A 19,100-nucleotide genomic window follows, 5' to 3' on the forward strand; every position below is an offset into this window, starting at 1 on the left:
CTCTCACTTGCAGGTGGATTTGGAAATTGCCAGTGTGATAAAATGCAACAGCTGCCTTCCCCCGTAAGAGCCTGCACCAGAGCCCAGCTCTGTCCCAGCAGCTTCAGCTCCATGCAGCCCTGCTCACTGACACCCACAAAGATACAAAGAGATTGTTCTTTGTACCTTGCATGGAAGAACTGATTTTATGAGGCACTAAGTGTCCTGCGAGAGTGGCTGTGTGTTCTAAGGCTTCACCTGTCAGCAGCTATTTTACTGCTAACTAGACCAGGGAGGGAAAGGAAGGACAGACACCACCACCAATACCTTCCTTTGTTATAATCAATTTGATTTTACACAAAATTTCATTCAGAGCAGGGCAGAAAAAGCTCCTGCACTTAAAACTTGTTTTCTCTTTTAATATCATCATCAAACACTGGCAGCAGAAAGAAATACCAGCTTTGAGGGCTATCTGCTGTGGTACTCTTCACTCCTTGAACTACATCTAGCAGCACATGGGTTCAGACGAAAGCAACAGCAATAATGGGATATAAAATATGTATGAGTGTGAATGTGTACTGTCACACGTGGGCTCTGTACAGCGTGGTTCATGCTTGACAGCATGCTATGATACAAGTAGACAGAACAACAGATGAGACAAATCTACAGCTTAAAATCGAGATTATTGTTACTTTTCCCCTTTCACTCAGAGCGGAAATAGAGTGCTAAAACGTGCAAAAACCCTACCAACAAATTAATAAGAGAGGAAAAAGGCAAAAAACTAGGGATAAGCACAGTTCAAAACATTACATCCCCCAACATTTCAGTGCTCCGACCTGATGTGTTGCATTAGCTGAGCCACTCAATTTTTCTGAGAGGCTGTGACCTGACATTAAAAACTCTGTATTTGCTGCTGTAACAGTGTGACAATGGCCTCCAGCGTTTGTAAGTATCCAAGAACCTTTTTTTACACGGTTACCTTGTGAAGTCAGTCATCTCCATCATAATCACACACATCCTCTTGGCCAGAACAATTATGTCATTGCTGGTATCATCCCAGATTTCAATCTCCGCATCAAGCTTACTCTTGACTTTTTTGAAATCAGCCACTTGCTCAGCTATCTTTTCCTTTTCAGCTTCTGGCAGTTGAGTCATCTTGGCCTAAAACAGAACGATTTGATTTGTAAAACATCTAAGTCAGAGTATTTTCTCTTTTTTTTTAAACAAAACCACTGTACAATAATAAATACATAGTTTAAATACACTATGGCCTGAGCCAACTGTTTGAGTTTGAGTGCTTCTAAATTTCAAAATTTCTGTGTTGTCACTGGGCTGGGCCAAATAAATAATCTCAGTGTAATGGGGTGGTGGTGTTCCTGAAACCATTAATTTTATTGTAGTGAGAGAAAGAAGATTAAATTCTTCCAAAGAGCCTTTATGAAATATGACTGGTAAGTTTTCCTATTACTTAGGGCTAAAGAGCCTAAGTAGTTTTAAGTATGATACATGTAAAAGTTACAGTAAAAATGCAGTGTTGCTTCAGGTACGAAATAATCAATGAAAAGGATTAATTGTCCTGAAACGCTCAGGTATGCTTCTCTCTTCTGAGAAGGTTCTACATTATCATTTTAGGAACTGAGAAAGATTTAATTGTTCAAATACTCATCTTCAGTCTTTGCAGAAGACGAATAGATGAACATGTCAGAAATCTGGATGTGAACAGGATTATCAAAAGCTCCTGAAAATGTGGCATGGTGAGAGGAATGTTTTTGCCTAATGCTCTCCATGAGCAAGATGCCCAGCCTGCTGCAGCCATGGGTTACCCCATCCTGTGACTTGTTTAGAAAACATTATCTACTACCAATAAAATGAAAAGTTAAGGCCTTGGCTGAATTGTTTATAATTAATGAGTAACCAGGTCTATACATAATGTGTATGTTTTTCAAGCCACGCCTTTTCAGAGATGTTATTTAGCCAGAATCACTGTCACAGGGTTAGCTTTCTGACTTACACAAATCACTGAGAATTACAAGTTTCCCAGCACGTGCCTGTAACTGCAGTCACAAAATCACACAATCACAGAATGGTTAAGGGTGGAAGGAAGCTTATAGTGGTCAGAATTCGAAAGTGCAGCTATTTTGAGGCTACTGCTCCCATGTTGTTAGAAAACCCCAAAATGGGCTACAGAGGGAAGAGAACTTTCATGAGCTCATCCATTTTTGCTGATGGGTGGACGTCTGTGGTATTTCCTAGCCCCCAGCTTCAACACTGGTTTGAGCTCAAGATCACAGGCCTGGATCTTGGAACCACAAGAAAGATGACATTTTAATGAGGGACCTGTGACATACAGCATCCTGCTATCTGCCAATAATAATGAGCTTCAGGTGGAATGAGACATTATCCACTGGAACAAAGGGCAAAGGAAATTGTAATTCTGACCTTGTCTTTTCTTCCTTTCCCTCATACTGCTTTAAAACCACGTCCAACAAAATAAAGCAATTGTATACGGAGCCTTTTAAGCACAGATTTAACTTTGTATCGAAATAGCCAACATAACAGTAATTGTGAAATAAAGATCTAAATTGAATGACTACTACGTGAGTGCAGGTTTATTTCCTCCAGCGGGAGAAAATTATTTTTTCACTATTTCTAAGACAAAATGTTATTATTACAGTAGCAGATAACAGACTTAGGACTAGGAGAGAGAAGTTAAATCTGTGATATTTCCTTCCTTGTATTTAAAAAAAAAAAAAAGGTATTGATTTTTTTTTTTCCTAATTTTCCCTGACTTAACATTTCTGAAGGCTGTTTGTCCCAGGTAGCTGGAGTCTCCAACACTGGAGTTTGTGTTATTTAAATTGTCCCATTTGCAACCTGACTTACCCTGTGAGACTGGTGTTTCCTTTCATAACCTTCCCATGTTTCAGTCAGTTCTCCATCAAAGAAACTGAACTTTTAAGGCTGTGGAAGGACACACGGGGGGTAATTAAGTGGTGAAGATTTTGACTCGTCTCTCCCTGGTACATTGCTGGCCAATGACATCTCAGCCTGAAGAACTGGCCTTTTGCCTGCCTTTGGCTCTGGCTGCTCTCCAGGGATTTGACTTTCACATGAAATTTGAGTATGCTCTTAAAATCTCAGGCTGACATGCAATTTTTCTTTCCTGACCCCTAAAACCAAATGACTGGCCAGATCCACACCAACACCATTCTTACCACTTACAGGGACCAGGAAGGAAAGAAAGGCAACAGAAACTAGCACAATACATTCAAGAAAAATCAAAGAATCTCCCTTGAAAATTATTTAACACTTCCAGCTTTGTAAGCTGCAAGACGTCATGTAACTACAGAGAAGAAAAGAGGAAAACACTGTCTTTCTGCAATTTTGTAGGTTACCAGGAAACAAACCCCAGCTTCCCAAATGAGCACATGAGAAACTTCTCAGAGCTTTTATAAGGAAGAACACAAAATAAGCTGCTCTTCACATACTGCAGTTATACAGTAATGGCAGAGATCCCAGTAGAACGGATTTGTGTCCCTACTTTGTCTCGAGAGCTGAGGTTTTCATTCCCCCAGAGCCTCGGCAGCCACAAGACACCCTCTGGTCTGTTCCTGCCCTCCTGCTGCAGTCAGCTGAACATGTGGTGAAAAAGAACAGGAGCCCTGCAAATCACCCCAAGTACAGAAATATATTTCAATCACACTGTTTCACAACAGTTCCAATCATGACCTTTACCTGTCTTTTTCTTGAACGAACTTTGGAGACCACTGTCGTAAAATACACATCTGTATCTTATGAGTCCATAGCAATCTGAGCTGGTGAGTGGCATCCCTGCCATGGAACAAGATGATCTTTGAGGTCCCTTCCAAGCCAAATCATTCCCTGAGTCTGATTCTGAGTGCCAGGATGTTCATAAGTGAATTCATGGAGACACGACCAAGTCAAAAGGGATTCTGTTAAAACGAGCAAGACGTGTCCACTGCCTTTTACTACTACTTTTCCTGCTGAGGGAATGACTTTGTGAGTTTGGATAAAGAGGTGACAGAGATGATGTTGGATGTTTAGCGCTCACAGCTAAGTGAATATACGCCCTCAGAGATGAACTGTGTGGTGTGTGATGCTGACAGTGGGGAGAAGCTGTGTTTCTTTCAATACTTTACTACCTGCTGTCACCAGCTGCCTTCTCCCAGTTTCAAGAATTGCAGCAAGGCTGCTGAAGTGCAGCACTCCTTAAACAAGTTCAGAGAGTGCCTCATTTGTTCTGCCATGCCAGTTCTGCTGTATTTTTAGATACAATATAACTGGATTAACCGGATAAAGAGGTAAAACTATTGGGAGATAGCAAAAAACGTGTTTAATGCCATTTTTGCATCAGTCTTCACTAAGAAGGTCGGCTTAGATGATGCAACTATGGCATATTAAATGTAATTTCTCTTTGTCCTGGGGCCATAGGCCTGTAGATCAAAAAGCATCGTGTGCTAAGTCTGGGCTTCACCAGAGCTTTGCCACTGGCTCTCATGTCATCCTTACCAAAACCTGGAGAAATAAGGTCTAGATGTAATCTCCAGTGGGTGGATGTAATATTGGTTAGAAAACTCCTTGCAGAGCACTCATCAAGAACACACACCAAGCCAAGGGATCCATCAGGAAAAGCTGTGAAGGGAGCTGCCCTGACGCTGGCATCAGTCAGCGTTTCCAGAGCCAAGAGTACACACCACACTCGCAGTGGAAGAGGCCTGGTTCACAACTCCAAGGGAACTTGAGAGCTGATCTGGAAACACCACGGGGTGTACCGCAGCTGAGACAAGGACAGGGTTCAGCCCTCAGAAAAATCACAGCACACTCACAGAACTGAGACAGAACCAGCCAGGGGCAGGTGGGTGGGTGGCATTTGTAGCTGATAAAAGGCTGTGCCCTTGGCAGAAAGGCAAACCTCATACCAAAGCTCCTTCTGAACTATGCACACAGCAGGGAAAAGTGCAAACCTGACGTGTGCGCTGTTGAGATCACAGGTGGCTTCACACAATTGGCAATATAAAGAGTCTGGACACAAAATTCCAGAATTCACTAGCCAGCTGCAAAGCACCCAGAGGAGAGAGAGACTAAAAGGACATATGGGAAATGCCACCTTGAAGAGTAAATCAAGGTTACTGGAGTTATTCAGCCTGGAGTCCCCAAAAGAGACAGGCCATGGAAAAAGGATGTACAAGTACACTAAAAAAATACACACAGAAAGGAACCTCACGTTCTCTGTGTCCATTGCAGATGAGTGCTAACGTGCTAATTGCAACACATGAGGTGTAAGGACAATAACTTCCCAATAAACCATCAATTCCAGTTATGAACTAAGTAGAGGGAACAATGCAATTGTTCATATAAATGTGTGTGTCAAGAAGTGTATTTATTCTGCCCTGGGCCAAGTGGATGGATTAGCCGAGTGAGTTCTTGAGGCTCTTTCCAGCTCTACTTCGTATAAGTACATAATATGATGCTACAACCTTAAGTATTTCAGTAACTCAATCTCTTCCCTTTACGGAAATTGCGTCAAAAATTGGCAAGAAAATTAAATGCTTTTGACAGATCATGACTCCTGACAGGGAGCCTTCTGCTACGTATCAAGTGTCAAAATTACTGTTCACAGACCTACTCAAAATTACAGTAGTTATTTTCATTATGCTTGAATTCTTATCAGTATTTCATGCTTGTGTAGGCTCTGATAAAAATTAAAGTAAAAAATATTCTAAAATTGGCCTTTTTATTAACAAAATAGTACATGCTTCCTGTTAACATACATCAGCATTTCATTTAATGTAGGAACTTAGACATTCAATATTTGCTACTTGAAAAAAAAATTGCTAATTAATCTGATGGCAAACCTAACTTCCACTCTAACTACTTTTTTCATGCAAGCATCAACAGTTATCTTCTTGGTCTTTACTATTTTATTTACTCTCTTCTTAGAGATTTTTAGAGCTATATATTCTTAGATTTTTAGAGCCATATAACTGATTTCTGTATTTAAAATGCAATACAAATAAAACAATGAAATTACTTTGCCTGGATTTTCTCATTCACAGAACATACTGAATCAACTTTTTAACCACCCAGAACTGTCGCACAAACACAGTGTGCAACAAAAGGGTATTAAAAAAATGATCCTATTATCAGACATTTTTGTCCATGCATCCACAACACTGCCTGCAGAACTCTGAGAAAAATAATGTGGGTGTGTGGCTGCCTGAAAGAGTTCTGCTCTTGCCACCCCTAAGTGGGTTAAGTTGTGAGGTAAAACATTTTGCCTCTTTCTCAATGCGATGACCTTAACCTGCAGCAGCAACTTTGAAATTAAGCTAAGCTGCTCTCATCACTAATTTTAGTAACGTCAAACACTTAAAATATTTTTTCCTGGTCATTAACATGTACATTGTCTTCTAGGTTTAAAATGAACTGGGCAAAACCTTACTCGCCCTGCTCTCCAGCACTGAATCCCATGATAGCGAGCCACTACCTCCCTCAGTGGAATTACTCTGCTCATGACAGCATTAACTAGCCTGTGATAAGCCTCCACAATTTACACACAGCCACCAGAGGAAGAGCTAACTTCCAGCTGGGAAAAACTGCCATAGTCCTTGGATCCACAAGCAATACCTGTTTTTATAGTAGCTAATACCTGTTTTAAGTAGCTAAGTAGTTCCTAAGGAACTACTTCTTCAAGGATGTAAAATCACCCTACAAATAATCATCAGAATTTTTACCAGTTTAGATACACAGAGATCTCACAGCACATTGCCCAAGTTGACCTGTATCCCCCAGCCCGCAACGGTGCCAGAGGCACTATCAGATTCATCTCAGAAACAGGAAATTATCTGAGGGAAGGGATCAATGAAGAAACATTCTCAAGATGAGTCGGGAAGATAAATACGAGGTCAAATCTCAGTCCTACTATCTCACCACTACTCTCTCTCTTTATGGAGACAGAATCTGAAGGTATGATTAATAATACATGACTTTCTCATACATAAGGGAAACAGGATTTGCTAGTTAAGATGTAGCCTTTGTTACAAGTGGCATACACACATCACATCTGGTTTTATATGTTGTGATAAAAAACAGCAAGAAAAGAGGCACCAGTTCCCCACTGGAGCAGTGAGAGAAGTGACATCCAAGAAATTACAGCACTCTTGACAAAGCAAGAGGAATCGAGAGTGTTCCTATGCAGCATGAATATGGAGCCAGATATGTATAAATAAAACTGAATTATTATCGCTGAAATGCCCAAGAGAAAGAACTCAAGGAGGGAAAAAGGCTGCTCTGCAGCCTTGCCAAGGCACTCCTGGAACAGTCACTCCTGGTGCCAACACTACACACAACAGCCTCCCAACAGGTCACAAAGCTGCTGCACCACACAGAACCACACTCTGTCTAAACCTTAACATCTATCTTCTCTGCACAGATTCCTCATATTGCTAAACAGCTTCTGGGTGTAAATCTTCAAATATCAATATCAAAATAGCACTCCAAACAGAGGCCTTAAATCACAGGTCTTGTTTGCAGCTGCTAGATTTGTTAAGACATCTTTAAAAAAAAACCCCTATGTGCAGGTGCCTGTCAATATGGTACTGCAGGCTGAGTACATACATATATAATTTAGTCAAAGCTATAATTTTCTGTTGCTTTTAGGAGCTAATGTGCTATTTCTGGCCCTGATAGCAGGACCTGAAATCTAGGAAAATTGTTTCTAAACTATAGAATCAGGCTTTAAGCCATGACCTCTATCTAGATGGCAGAAAAAGGAACACTTACAGTAACTGTATTATTTTAGGGAGAAATAGAAAAAAAAAAGAGAAATGGCCATACTATGGTGCTAAAGTACAGGGAAGGGGGGGTTAGCTGCATTAACCATAGTCTGTGTGTAAGAGTCCCTTCCACCTCAGAAGGTGCACATCCCAGAGGCATCTCCCCACAGCACCAACCTGTGCCTCTGATTGCTGACAGCCAGCTCCCCACCTGCCACTGTCTTCAGCATCTGCTTCTTGGTTTGCGCCCTCTCAAATACATGTTACTTATGGTTTTCTTTCCAAAGAAAATCATCCCCTTAAAGAAGTACTCTGCTTTAGCTGAGGAGCAGAAGACCATGCATGAAAACGTGATCTTTGCAAGCTTTAGTGGATCTCTTCTGATTATATTTTGACAGTAAGAATCTCCAAACTACTACTGGTGTTGTGGCAGTAAGAGAACACAGGAGGAGACTAGAGCAGCGTTCCCCTGCTCACAGTGCTCCTGCTTGCCCTGGTATGGGTTATACCCATCCCTCTGAGGGTCCAGCCCGGCAGAGAGGTGGCAAAAATCACTTAGCGAGACGGCATGATCGAGTGTGTCTTGAAAAGTCAAAAAGGTTTTAATAAAGAAGGAAAATAATACAAAAACAAAGGCAAAGCCAAGCACGGTATAGAGACAAGTCTCCTACTTGCTACAACACCTCAAAAAGCGTGGAGTTTATTTGTCCTCTCTCTTCAGTACTTAACAGTTTAGGTGGGCTTTTTGGCCCTTGGCCCAATGAGATGAACAATAGACTTTGAGTTACAAACTTGGAGCCCAATCCATGCTCCTGTGCTGGCTCCGAGCCAATTACAATGAAAAACCCACAGAAACTTCCAGCTAAACTTCCTAAAATGTCTGAAGGTAAACTGAAACTCTCTCCCTATTTGGAAGCACCTGCTGGAGGTGTGGGGTGCGTTACCAACCCCGGGTCACACGTACCCTGTCAGTTTTCCCCTCGGTCTGGACGCTGGTTCGGCTGCGCGCGTCGTGCTCCTCCTCCAGGTCAGACACGTCCTCCAGCTCCTCGGGCGTCTGGAAAGGCAGGACAGGGTTAATATTCTCTGTCACACTGGGAACCTGCTGCTCATCTCAAACACATCCTAGCTGCTCTAAGGTAAGGTCTGATGAAGGTTCCAGCTGTTACCAAACTCTGTTTAAATCGGTGCTGTTGCTGCTAGCAAAGGTGTCTAACAAGAAACCTTTACATGACAAGAATGGATCGTGAATGTGTCACTTACCGGTTCTATTAAGCAGCACAAGTTCCTGCATTACCAGAAAAAAATAAGTGTCCTTAATTTGCTATTTTTATACGTGGCATTATTTCATATGCCACTGTCTGTTCCTTTTAGTCACATCAGCTGCCAGTTGATTTTGTGATTCTGTTTAATTTACAACAAGAAATTTTCTATACAATCCAGGTCTTCAGATTTATTTACTGCTTCCCTTTTACCAAAAATCTTATTAAAAGAAACGGGGTTTCATGCAGAAGCTCTGAATTTTATCATAAATAACATAGAAAAAAACCCCCACAATGAACATGACTTAATAAATCACACTAAATATAACATTAAAACCAAGTTTCTTCTATCAGCAAAACACTGCACAATGAAGCATACAAGGTTTTAGAGATTACCAACCACTTAAAAATAATACTAATTCTGCTGATGCAAGAGGGCAAACTCAAGAAATTTTCCTTTATCAAGTAAATTCACACTTTTAAGAAGCAAAAATACATAGAACCAAGCTCAACAAAGCTCATGACAGATCTACCACCACCTTGACACAGAGCTCCAATTAGAGCGAAATCCTGATGTTCCGAGTCCCCCAAAAGCCCGACATTCCAAACACGACAAGACCAGGACTACCAGATAACCTCAGTAAGAGACAGGCACAAAAAAGCCCAGCCATTATTTTCACCCAATTTTCAATCAAGTCAAATATAATGTTTTTAATCCAGAACTGCTGTATATTCTCACCTTCATGTTTTTACTGTCAAGGCATATACAAAGAAGATCTGTTGAGAGACTGCAGGGTTCTGTCAGTTTATTTCTGGGTCCATAGCACGGTAATGGCACTGCATTAACCTGAATAAATCCACCTGCTTCCATTTGTGTCCTTTGAGAAAGAACCTCTGTGGTCAGAGGGTGGTACATAAACCACAGAGTTCAACAGCAGCCTTGAAACAAGGCTCAAATAGCACTTCATTGCTTCAGCAGCACAGAGACAATTTCACCCACTGAAGAAAATCATAATTTCTATGAGATAACACTGCAACAAATAACTCACTGCACAAGTTGGCAGAAATAGAATGCTGGGGGTGATAAATGCACCCAAAGTTTCTCAAGAGAACAGGCAATCCATTTTTGGGACAAAGATAAGCATAACACTACACTGCCAAAGTGGGGGGAAAGAACATTTTATTTTCAGGCAAAGACTAACATTGTGACCAAGTCTCAGTCTGAATATTGGAATTAGACCTAGTAAGAATTCCACAGTAGCCAAAGGCCGTTACCATACAGAGTTGTAGGAAAAAGCTGCAGTACAAAAGCAAAATGAAATGGTGGTGGTGGTGGTGGATATCCCTGCAATAAAAAAAGACTATCACAAACTCACTTTAATTGAAACATTTAGGGACACTCTTATTAGAGGGCTGATGCTCTTTTACACCACAGCGACACAGACTCTGAATTTGAGAAAGCTGAAAATGACTTTTTTATTTTTGGGATGCGTTTCCTTTATATACTGTTTTACACAGACCAATCTGATTGGTGACAAAAAGACAAACTTCTCTAATCACATTGGTCACATTAGAGGGACATTAAGAAGTCTTTCCTAGGAAAAGGAATGAAAACAAAGTACAGTTTACAAAAACACTTCTCTTGTTTACAGAAAAGTCTCTGGGAAAGGAATTTCAGAAAACCAAAACATCTCAGGCACGAAACCAGGGCTACAGAGGACCAATAACATAAGGGATATTAAAACAGTAACTTCAGCTTCTCAGGATTACGCTGACTCCCTCAGGCAGGTAAGAGCCTTGATTAAGTCTACAGAAAAAAAGAAACCATTTTCCTTTTAAACTTAAACAATACTTGGGTTATTAATACAATTTTTAAAATTATATTGCAATTCTTAGGTTTCGATAAAATTATTTTGAATTTTTTTTCCCCCAATCATCATAAAGCTGGATTCATGGCAGCAGAGCACAGTTTCTTTCTGGGTAAATTGTACTGGAGAATCCCACACTTCCAATACAGAGTTTCTTTCTTCTATAAAACATGGAATTCAAAATGTTGTGACAGGGGAGAGTGGTTAATAACTTTAAGACAGTCACATGAATTTTAGGTAATGTATTTGAGAGCTTTATACCATTATTACCCCACAACAAAATATATATATTTACACAATATATTTATATTAGGGCCATCAAGAGAATTTTGTAGAATTCCACTGATACCGTTTTTCTGTGAAGTCAAGCCATGTAAATATGACCAGCCTCAACAAGGAAACATTAGCAAAGAGGTCAGCAAAAGGACAGCAGGATAAGGCACCTCTCAATGGCAGTCTCAGGTAAGCTTTCCAAAGATGAAATCATCATTGTATTAATCTGATCTGGCACTTTACAAACTGCAAATCGTAGAGCAGAGATCTCCTTCCAGCGGCACTGGCATAGGGATTCCCTCTCCAATTCCTTATCATACACAGGCCATTGACTCAGGGTCTAAGTGCTGCTCACCCGAACCCCTCACGGGCTAAATGCTGTCACAAACCCTTTTGGTTTTAAATTGCCTTTTCATGTTAGTAAAATCTGTTCGTGGCTGGGATGAGAAGTTTCCTGCACAAAGCCCACACTCCCAGCCAGAGGACTGCACTCCCAGCAAGCTCTCTCCAAAGCCCAGATCTGCCATGTTTTGAATTGTTGGGACCACAGAATTCAGAAGAACAAAACAAATCTATCAAGTTTTCAAAGGACATTTCATGAAGAGGGAAGTTGTTGATTTATCAAACCTTTAATCACAAACCATAAACTTTCTGTCATTTTCAGATACGCCAAAACTGAAAAAAAAATCCCCGCTGTAATAATGAGAACAACAGAAGTAGTTAATTGTTTTCTCTCCATGGAAGCTCTTTTATGTAATTCAAAGCAAAATCTATGATTTTTTTCATGCTATTCTCGTGATCCACTATTTATTAAATCCTGAGACACACTTGTATTTGCTTGTATGAATATTCCACGTGCCAGCACGCGGCTATTCAAAAGGAATGTCTGATGACTGTCTGGTTAAACTGGTACGAACATCAGGGCTTGCAACACAAAATTGTGTGCTAGCATCAATGAACAGAAACTGTGCACACGAGAACCGCACAGCTGGAGGACTGGAGTGAGAACCACGGAAGGAAGCTGAAGGTATTGTTCAAGACTCCTAACAGGCATCTTATCAACTGCAAGTGACAGAAGAGGGAGAGATTTGAGTACTGGAGTCAGTGACACAATGAATACAAAACATAAATGGCAAATCCACTGTGAGACATATTAAGTATGGAATTTCCAGTAGATCTAAGGAAGAATGCTGAGGGGTAAAACGAAGCACAAGACTCCAGTCAGCAACAACCTAGAGACTTGTGTGTAACACAGTGGCAAATGGAGTTTGGAAACAAGTTTAAACCGAGAAAAATTAGGTTTCCAGCGGCCACTGGAGCAGAACTCTTGAATACTCTTCCCTAGAGGTGCTGGAGGAGGGGAGAAATTCATTCCAAGATGAAGGCTGAGCAGCCTACCCCACCAGCAAGGTGATGGAGCAGCTGGCAGTGAGAGCGAGGCACGAGGGGTGCACAGGACGCCTGCCCCAGCCCCTGGCCCGGGCTGCAAGAGATTCCAGCCCCTTGTGAAAAACCTTCGCTGATCCTGACAACAACACATTCAGGTATATCCCTACACATCCATTCTAGGCTGTAATTCCATTACTGTGCCTGACAAGCTACACAAGTACATGTACTCCTCTTCACATTTCAGTGATTGTAATAAATCTGCATTCTCAGTGGGTTTGCTACTGAAGACTCAGGCTGAGGACTCAAAGTCATATTTATAGCGAAGTCTAATATTGATGAATTTGACACCTTGCTGGTACTCAACTCCAAGCCACAACAGCAAGTCATTACTATTGCACCCAGGTGATTTCAGGATATGAATTACCTTTTCATCTATGAAATGAAAACCACTCTCTGATGACAAACCTTTTAATTTGCTTTTCTACAAGGATTTTAAAGAGAATAATTAATAAAATCAAGGTCTGGCCCTAGTCTTTAGATCTCTGCCAGTTTTTCTAAACTGGCTGCAAATGGTTTTCTGGTTTATCTGGTTTTTAATCCAAGCTTTGTAGAACGATTTGTTTGACTCAGTCTCACAGCACCTTCTCCAACACAGTTTTTTATGCAAACCCTCCTCAGAAGTGATAATCCAAAGAACTTCACCTTTATCATTTGCTTGTAAAGGTCACATACAGCCCATAGAACCATCAATTCTGCCAATAAAAGGGTCTCAGCTGCTAGAACATAATGCAGAGCCAGGTCTAAAATCCCAAGATGCACAAAGTAAATGGACTAACAGGCATCATGGTGTGAAAGGAAGCGATCTCCTCTTATCTAACATTCAATTAAATGCTGACCTCCACACTGTCATTATATGCTCTTATGCTTTATCTTATCTTGGTTCCAACAGCCCCATCAGTCATTCATACACTAAAATGCAGAGCAGACTAACACCTTAACAGGGGCTAAGCTGATGAGTGATGTCTTTATTTTACCACTGCAAATGCAGTTATTTGTGCTATGTAAATCCCAGAGCAGCAACAGAATGCTCGCATGCACTCCAGGAGGATCAGAGTTTGTCTATTATGTCCTTCAGTGAGCACACAATGGCTTTACAGAGATTAGAAACTCTACTGTGGACATTTGCCTAACGACCAGATTTCTAACACCTCATCCTGTCAGGCTGCACGTTACTCACTGTAACAAAACCCCGGTACGTGTGTCACAAATGCAAAAATATCACGCTCTGCAAATATTTAGCTACTGTGTGATATTTTTGTGTATTAGTCACAACACCACCATTATCTCACACTTAATTCTGCCAGATGACACACTGCCAGAGCAAGAGTTTTGATGCACTAGAAAGAGGACAAGGAACTGCAAGCATTTTTTACCTTTTCTGCCTAGCTGAGTAAGAGCCTCAACATACTTGTTCCTATCTAGTCATTTAAAGTACTTAGCATGTTTTTTTTGCTAAAAGCAGCTGAGTGTTTTATAATAAATAAACCCCACATCATAAAGGTCAAATTAAAATACTACGTTCTTAATCTGTCAATATTGTGACATCTCAATGGTAAACACCATCCCCTCAGCTAAAGATGATCACGTGTCTATTCTTGAAATCTATTCTTGGCAGTTCCCTTCAAATGGTATCTTTAGCTCACCGCATTATTGGAGACATTGTTAACAAAAACCAACAAATTATTAATTAAGCCAGAGAGCAGAGTTCTGTCTTTGATAGCAGTATTGTCACTAAGCACAGGCAAGGAATTTGTCATCAAAAAATAGTAAAAATCATAGTAAATCATTATCCTGCCATAGCCTGTACACATTTGCATTTTCAAATGTAGGTACTAAACGTTTCTTGTTACTAACAGAGAAAACCATGCAAACTACTTTTTTTATATATATTGAAGTTGTAATTCCTGTTAAGATCAGTGAAAATATAAACTTTGGTGAGGAACAAAGAATTTAATTATCAGAATAAGTAGTGACCTTTGACACTGAAAGATGAAACTATTTTCAATAATAAAAGATGTTACAGGATAAAGAGTAGCGGTTTTAAAACTAAGAAATGTCGCGAACCCACAGTATGGGGCAAAGTTGCCTTGTTGTTACTGGATCCTTAGAGGTTTTGCTTGCTCATTTCACAAGTCATTTTATAACATTCTCCTCCAGGAGATTAGGACCAAAAAAGTTAAATTTAATCACCATTAGGGGCAGATCAATAGCCTGATTCCATGTGACAATTCCTGTGCTTCCAGGTCTCACTGGGCAAACATTGGGAAAACAGTCTTCTCAACAACCAGCCAGGAGGCACAGAAGACCTGAACTAAGGAGTGGAACTGAAAAGTTTAAAGTGAAAATTCAGAGTACTGCCCTCCGAAAATCCTTTTAAAGAAAAACTGTGAAGTTGGCACAGCCAATAAATTTGCACAGAGAGTTGCAGCACCTGTTTTCTATCCTAAACTACATTTTTTGTGCTGGGAACATGCATTTCAGCCCTGTTCTGATTGCTTCCTCTTTCCTTTCCCTGACAGTATTTTGTATATATGCCGCTCTCACATAATGCCTACAGCAATTCTGTGATTTACTGCTGGAAATACTGACCTAGTTATGCTGCACAAAAGCTCTCCACACATCTTCAACTCTAAAGTTGGGGAAAACTTGACAGCTGCCTGAAAATCCCGTGTAGTAATGATATTGTAGCCGAAAGGGTCCAAAGATACCGGCAGGGTAACATTTATAAACAAGGTAACAGTTTTATAAAACCAACAGCATGACCAGAAAAGAAGGTAAGATTTCAGGGGGTGCAAATCCTTCACCAGGTTACCTGAGGACTCACTTAGGAACCTGGAAGCTTCTTTACTTTTTTTCCAGTTATTTTATTTCAAGGAAGCACTTTTTTGGGTGTAACTTTTAAAAAAGAATTTCGATCCCCTAAGAACAAAAGATGATCAAACGCAGGTATTACAATCACACAACTCTGCTGCAGCCCAAGCCCCTGCCTTGATTTCACAAGAACCGTGACAACTGATACACAGCTTCATGCAAAGCACAGCCTTTGCTTATGTTTATTAGGTAGGAACAATCACCATATGGCTTAGAAGCTTCCGTTTTAAACTCAGAAAACTGGTAATTTAGAAGAATAGAACAGTAGGCTTTAATACAAGTGATTTTGTTCTTCAGCTATCTAAAATGTATTCCCCGTTTCCTCTGCTGAGTTGACATACATTTGCTCCATCTAGTGGAAAGCTAATTAAGACATTTCATTTATAATGGAAATATTTGTTCAGCTGTTTAAAAATAGATCGTGCAAAATGAATTAGGCCATTGTTCTTTTGCTAGTAATCTTCATAAAGCAAATTATATATGGCCTTATATAGGAGCAGCTCATAGCTGTGTTTGAAATAGATTGCTAAACATCACCTCAACACTTGAAAATGAGAAGAGATTAGACCTTGTTTTCTCTCTCTTGACTGTATGTATTAAAGATAAACGAAAACATCTTTACTGTAGGCCTGGCTAACCTCAAAGGTGCTCTGCATTTTGCCTCTGTGAAAATTCATAATGGTTCCCGTTTTTAATAAAGGGCAGAGGAACAAACTGGCCAAGTCCAGACTGCTCACCCTCCTGTCAGTCCCTGGAGTGTCATGGCCTGAGTGTCACTGGGAAAGGCTCTGCACAGCATCTCCCAGGCGCTGTAGCTGAGCTGAGCCATCAGCCCTTGGCTGCGGAGCTCCAAGGGCACTTATCCCAGGCTGTGCTCACCTGGGAACACGAGCAGCACCACAGTGTGTGTGTGTGGGTGCCAAGGGCAGGGGAGCTGCTGGAGCACACGCTCAACACGTTTGCACTGACACCAGCAGGGAACTGCCCAGCTCAGTGCTAGGGCTGCCATCCAGACGGATTCTTCTGAAACTCACTGAGGGAAAATGCAAATCCTGGCACCTAGGAAGGCAGAAGCTACGAACAAAACAAGCTGGGGCTGCCTGACTTCGGAGCAGACCAGCTGAAAAGGACCTTGGGCTCTTGGCACAAAGAACACTGGGCAGGAGCCAACAGCATTCCTTGGCAGCAACACACAGCATCCTGGGATGGAGTGAGGTGTGACAAGATAAATCCACTTCTGAGAACCAGAGAGTTGAAATTAATACTTTAAAACCACATGATGGAGTCTGCCTTCCTGCAGAATCTCTCTTTCCTCCCCAGAAACCTCCATTTTTTGTGGTGGAGAGTATATCTCAAAGCCAAACCCAAACCATTACTTCCAGGCAGATGAAATGCAGGAAAGAAACTGCTTTTGGAATACATCAATATATTAAAGGTAAAAAAGGTGCAGCGAATATCTCAGTTCGATAGTGTTAACAACATTTCAGGGATCAGAAAAGACAAGAAACAAGACACAAAAAGAGACAATTCAGAATTCCACAAGAAATGTAGGTTTATCAGGTGAATAAAGCCTGAGCAATGGTAGCCCCCCTCAGCAAAGATTTCTAACATGCCAAATCTGTTTCTGTTACATGAATTATGCCAAATGATCACACTAAAAAAATCCCCTTTGATAGATTAATTTATTCCCCAGTAAAAGGCTGTCAAATGAGCTACTCAAACTGGAGTAGATGAAATTATTAACTACAACCTCAACATCTGCTCAGGACTCTTCAGTCTCAACTGACCCTCTGTACTATCGGAGCTGCAAGTAAAACAGGTGTCTTTAGAAAAGATACACAGAGTGAGTCTTCCATCACAAACTCATGCCTCACTGAGAAATGCACACTGTAATGCACAGCCTGCTTCTCAAAGCTCAGGTACCACTGCTGTCATCCTTCCCACACATTCCCACCCAGGACTTGACAACTGTTAAGCAGAAATTCCTGGTTTAGCAGCTACTCCTCCCAGACACTCAGACAATGGAAATAAAACCACCCTAACCATGAATCTTGCATCCATCACTTTCATTCCTGCTTTTAATTATCAAGAGGCTTCAGATGCCCAGAACACGCATCCACCCACCCTCATTCAGTAAGCAATGATGTTCAAGTGCATGATCAGTGCCAGCTGATGTGGAACTAAGGAACCCATTAAAGCCAGCACTGTGCAAAACAGCCTTCGTACCCCAAACCACTAATTTCAATCTGTTTTGGGAGGCTGAGAGCCTTCATTACCAAGTAGGCTCTCCAAGCAAAGAGGAATCAAACACACACAATCCCCCGCAACTGCCCCTCAAAGGACACTAGTCCAGGTCTAGCTTCTGAAAAAAAAATTATTTATTTATTACATGATTTTCTTAGAATTTTTGTAGATGCTAAAATTCTTGATTGCACATGAAATGAATTCTTCCATCTGGGAAGGTTTCGTGACTGAGTTCTGTGAAAGGCAGTACAGAACATTCCCCTCTAAGACATCAAATGAGAAAGTTATTCCGATCAGTACTTTGCACATTTTTTCCCACAATATGCAGCTTTGACAGCCTCCTCTGCCCAGTGAAATAGGAGAGACAACACAACTGTCATCTGCTAACAGACTGATAGAGACAAAACTGGCACAAAGTCAAACACGAGACCCTTAATATATATGAAAATTTACCAAAATCTTATGTATGACATTTTGTTTTCTCCATGTCCAAACTGAATCTTCCCCTTGTAGTCAGAGTTCATCCTCTTTGTAATCCATTGTGAGTGTGTAACACAGATATTTCTCCAGTCTTGTGCATTTTACATCAATGAAAACAACTATCTCATCTTCCCTTCTCTCCCCTTTGGTTCTCTGTTCCCTGGGCTAATTAGGACTAACACATTTGGTGTTTTTCTCATAGGTCACAAATTTCTAATGCTCTGGGTATTGCGGCTGCAATAAATCAGAGGGCACTTGCTTAAACAACTAGGGAATTTTGGAGGTTCTCACTGCTCGTGTTGGGACATAAACGCCCATTTCTCTTATTTTTAACTAAGGTACCTACAAAACTGAATAACTGCAGCCAATCATAACTCAGTGAAACTTGGCTTGGTTGCATGGGCTGAAATTAGTCTTTCAGACATCTCCAGTATTATCTGACTTGAACAGTAATTGAACAGCAAGAACTAATGAATCTAAACACAAATTAACCATAAGCAGCCTAAATTTAATCAGTAACTGGCACTGATAGAAATATTTTTATCCCATGGCAACAGATTTTAAAAAGTCTTTCTTTACAACAACAGAACAGAATCTAGGGACCTTTCTTTTTAATGCAAAGAGGAAAACACACATGATAAATACTTGCTAGAAAAGCACCAGGAATCACAGGGGAGCACAGGTTAAAGAGGATGCAGCAGCATCACATTCCTGAAAACAAAGGCAATCAGACTGTTCTAAGAATCTGCAGGCACAAAGACAGCAAACCTTATGAAATATGCCTTCCCTTCAACTGGGGGTTGAGCCTCCACTGTAAGTACTGTATCAAGGGCTGGGCACTGCGCTTCCCAAAGGAAGGACAAAGCTGGAGAACAGGA

General features: G+C 40.9%; 1 protein-coding gene across 3 annotated transcripts in view; it reads right to left on the minus strand.

Annotated features, from left to right (window-relative positions):
* The window catches only part of CTNNA3 (catenin alpha 3), a 407,433-nt gene that overhangs the window by 51,825 nt on the left and 336,508 nt on the right, over positions 1–19,100 (minus strand). For all 3 annotated transcript variants that reach the window (XM_066191821.1, XM_066191820.1, XM_066191822.1), the window contains 2 exons: positions 8,740–8,832; positions 959–1,140 (listed from right to left, as the gene is read on the minus strand). In XM_066191821.1, coding sequence (XP_066047918.1) covers positions 959–1,140; positions 8,740–8,832 — 275 coding nt within the window. The remainder of the gene's footprint in view (positions 1–958; positions 1,141–8,739; positions 8,833–19,100) is intronic.

The sequence above is a fragment of the Chamaea fasciata genome, unplaced genomic scaffold (assembly GCF_029207755.1).
Source record: "Chamaea fasciata isolate MVZ Bird 193981 ecotype frontalis unplaced genomic scaffold, bChaFas1.0.hap1 SCAF_9, whole genome shotgun sequence".
Classification (NCBI taxonomy): Eukaryota; Metazoa; Chordata; class Aves; order Passeriformes; family Sylviidae; genus Chamaea; species Chamaea fasciata.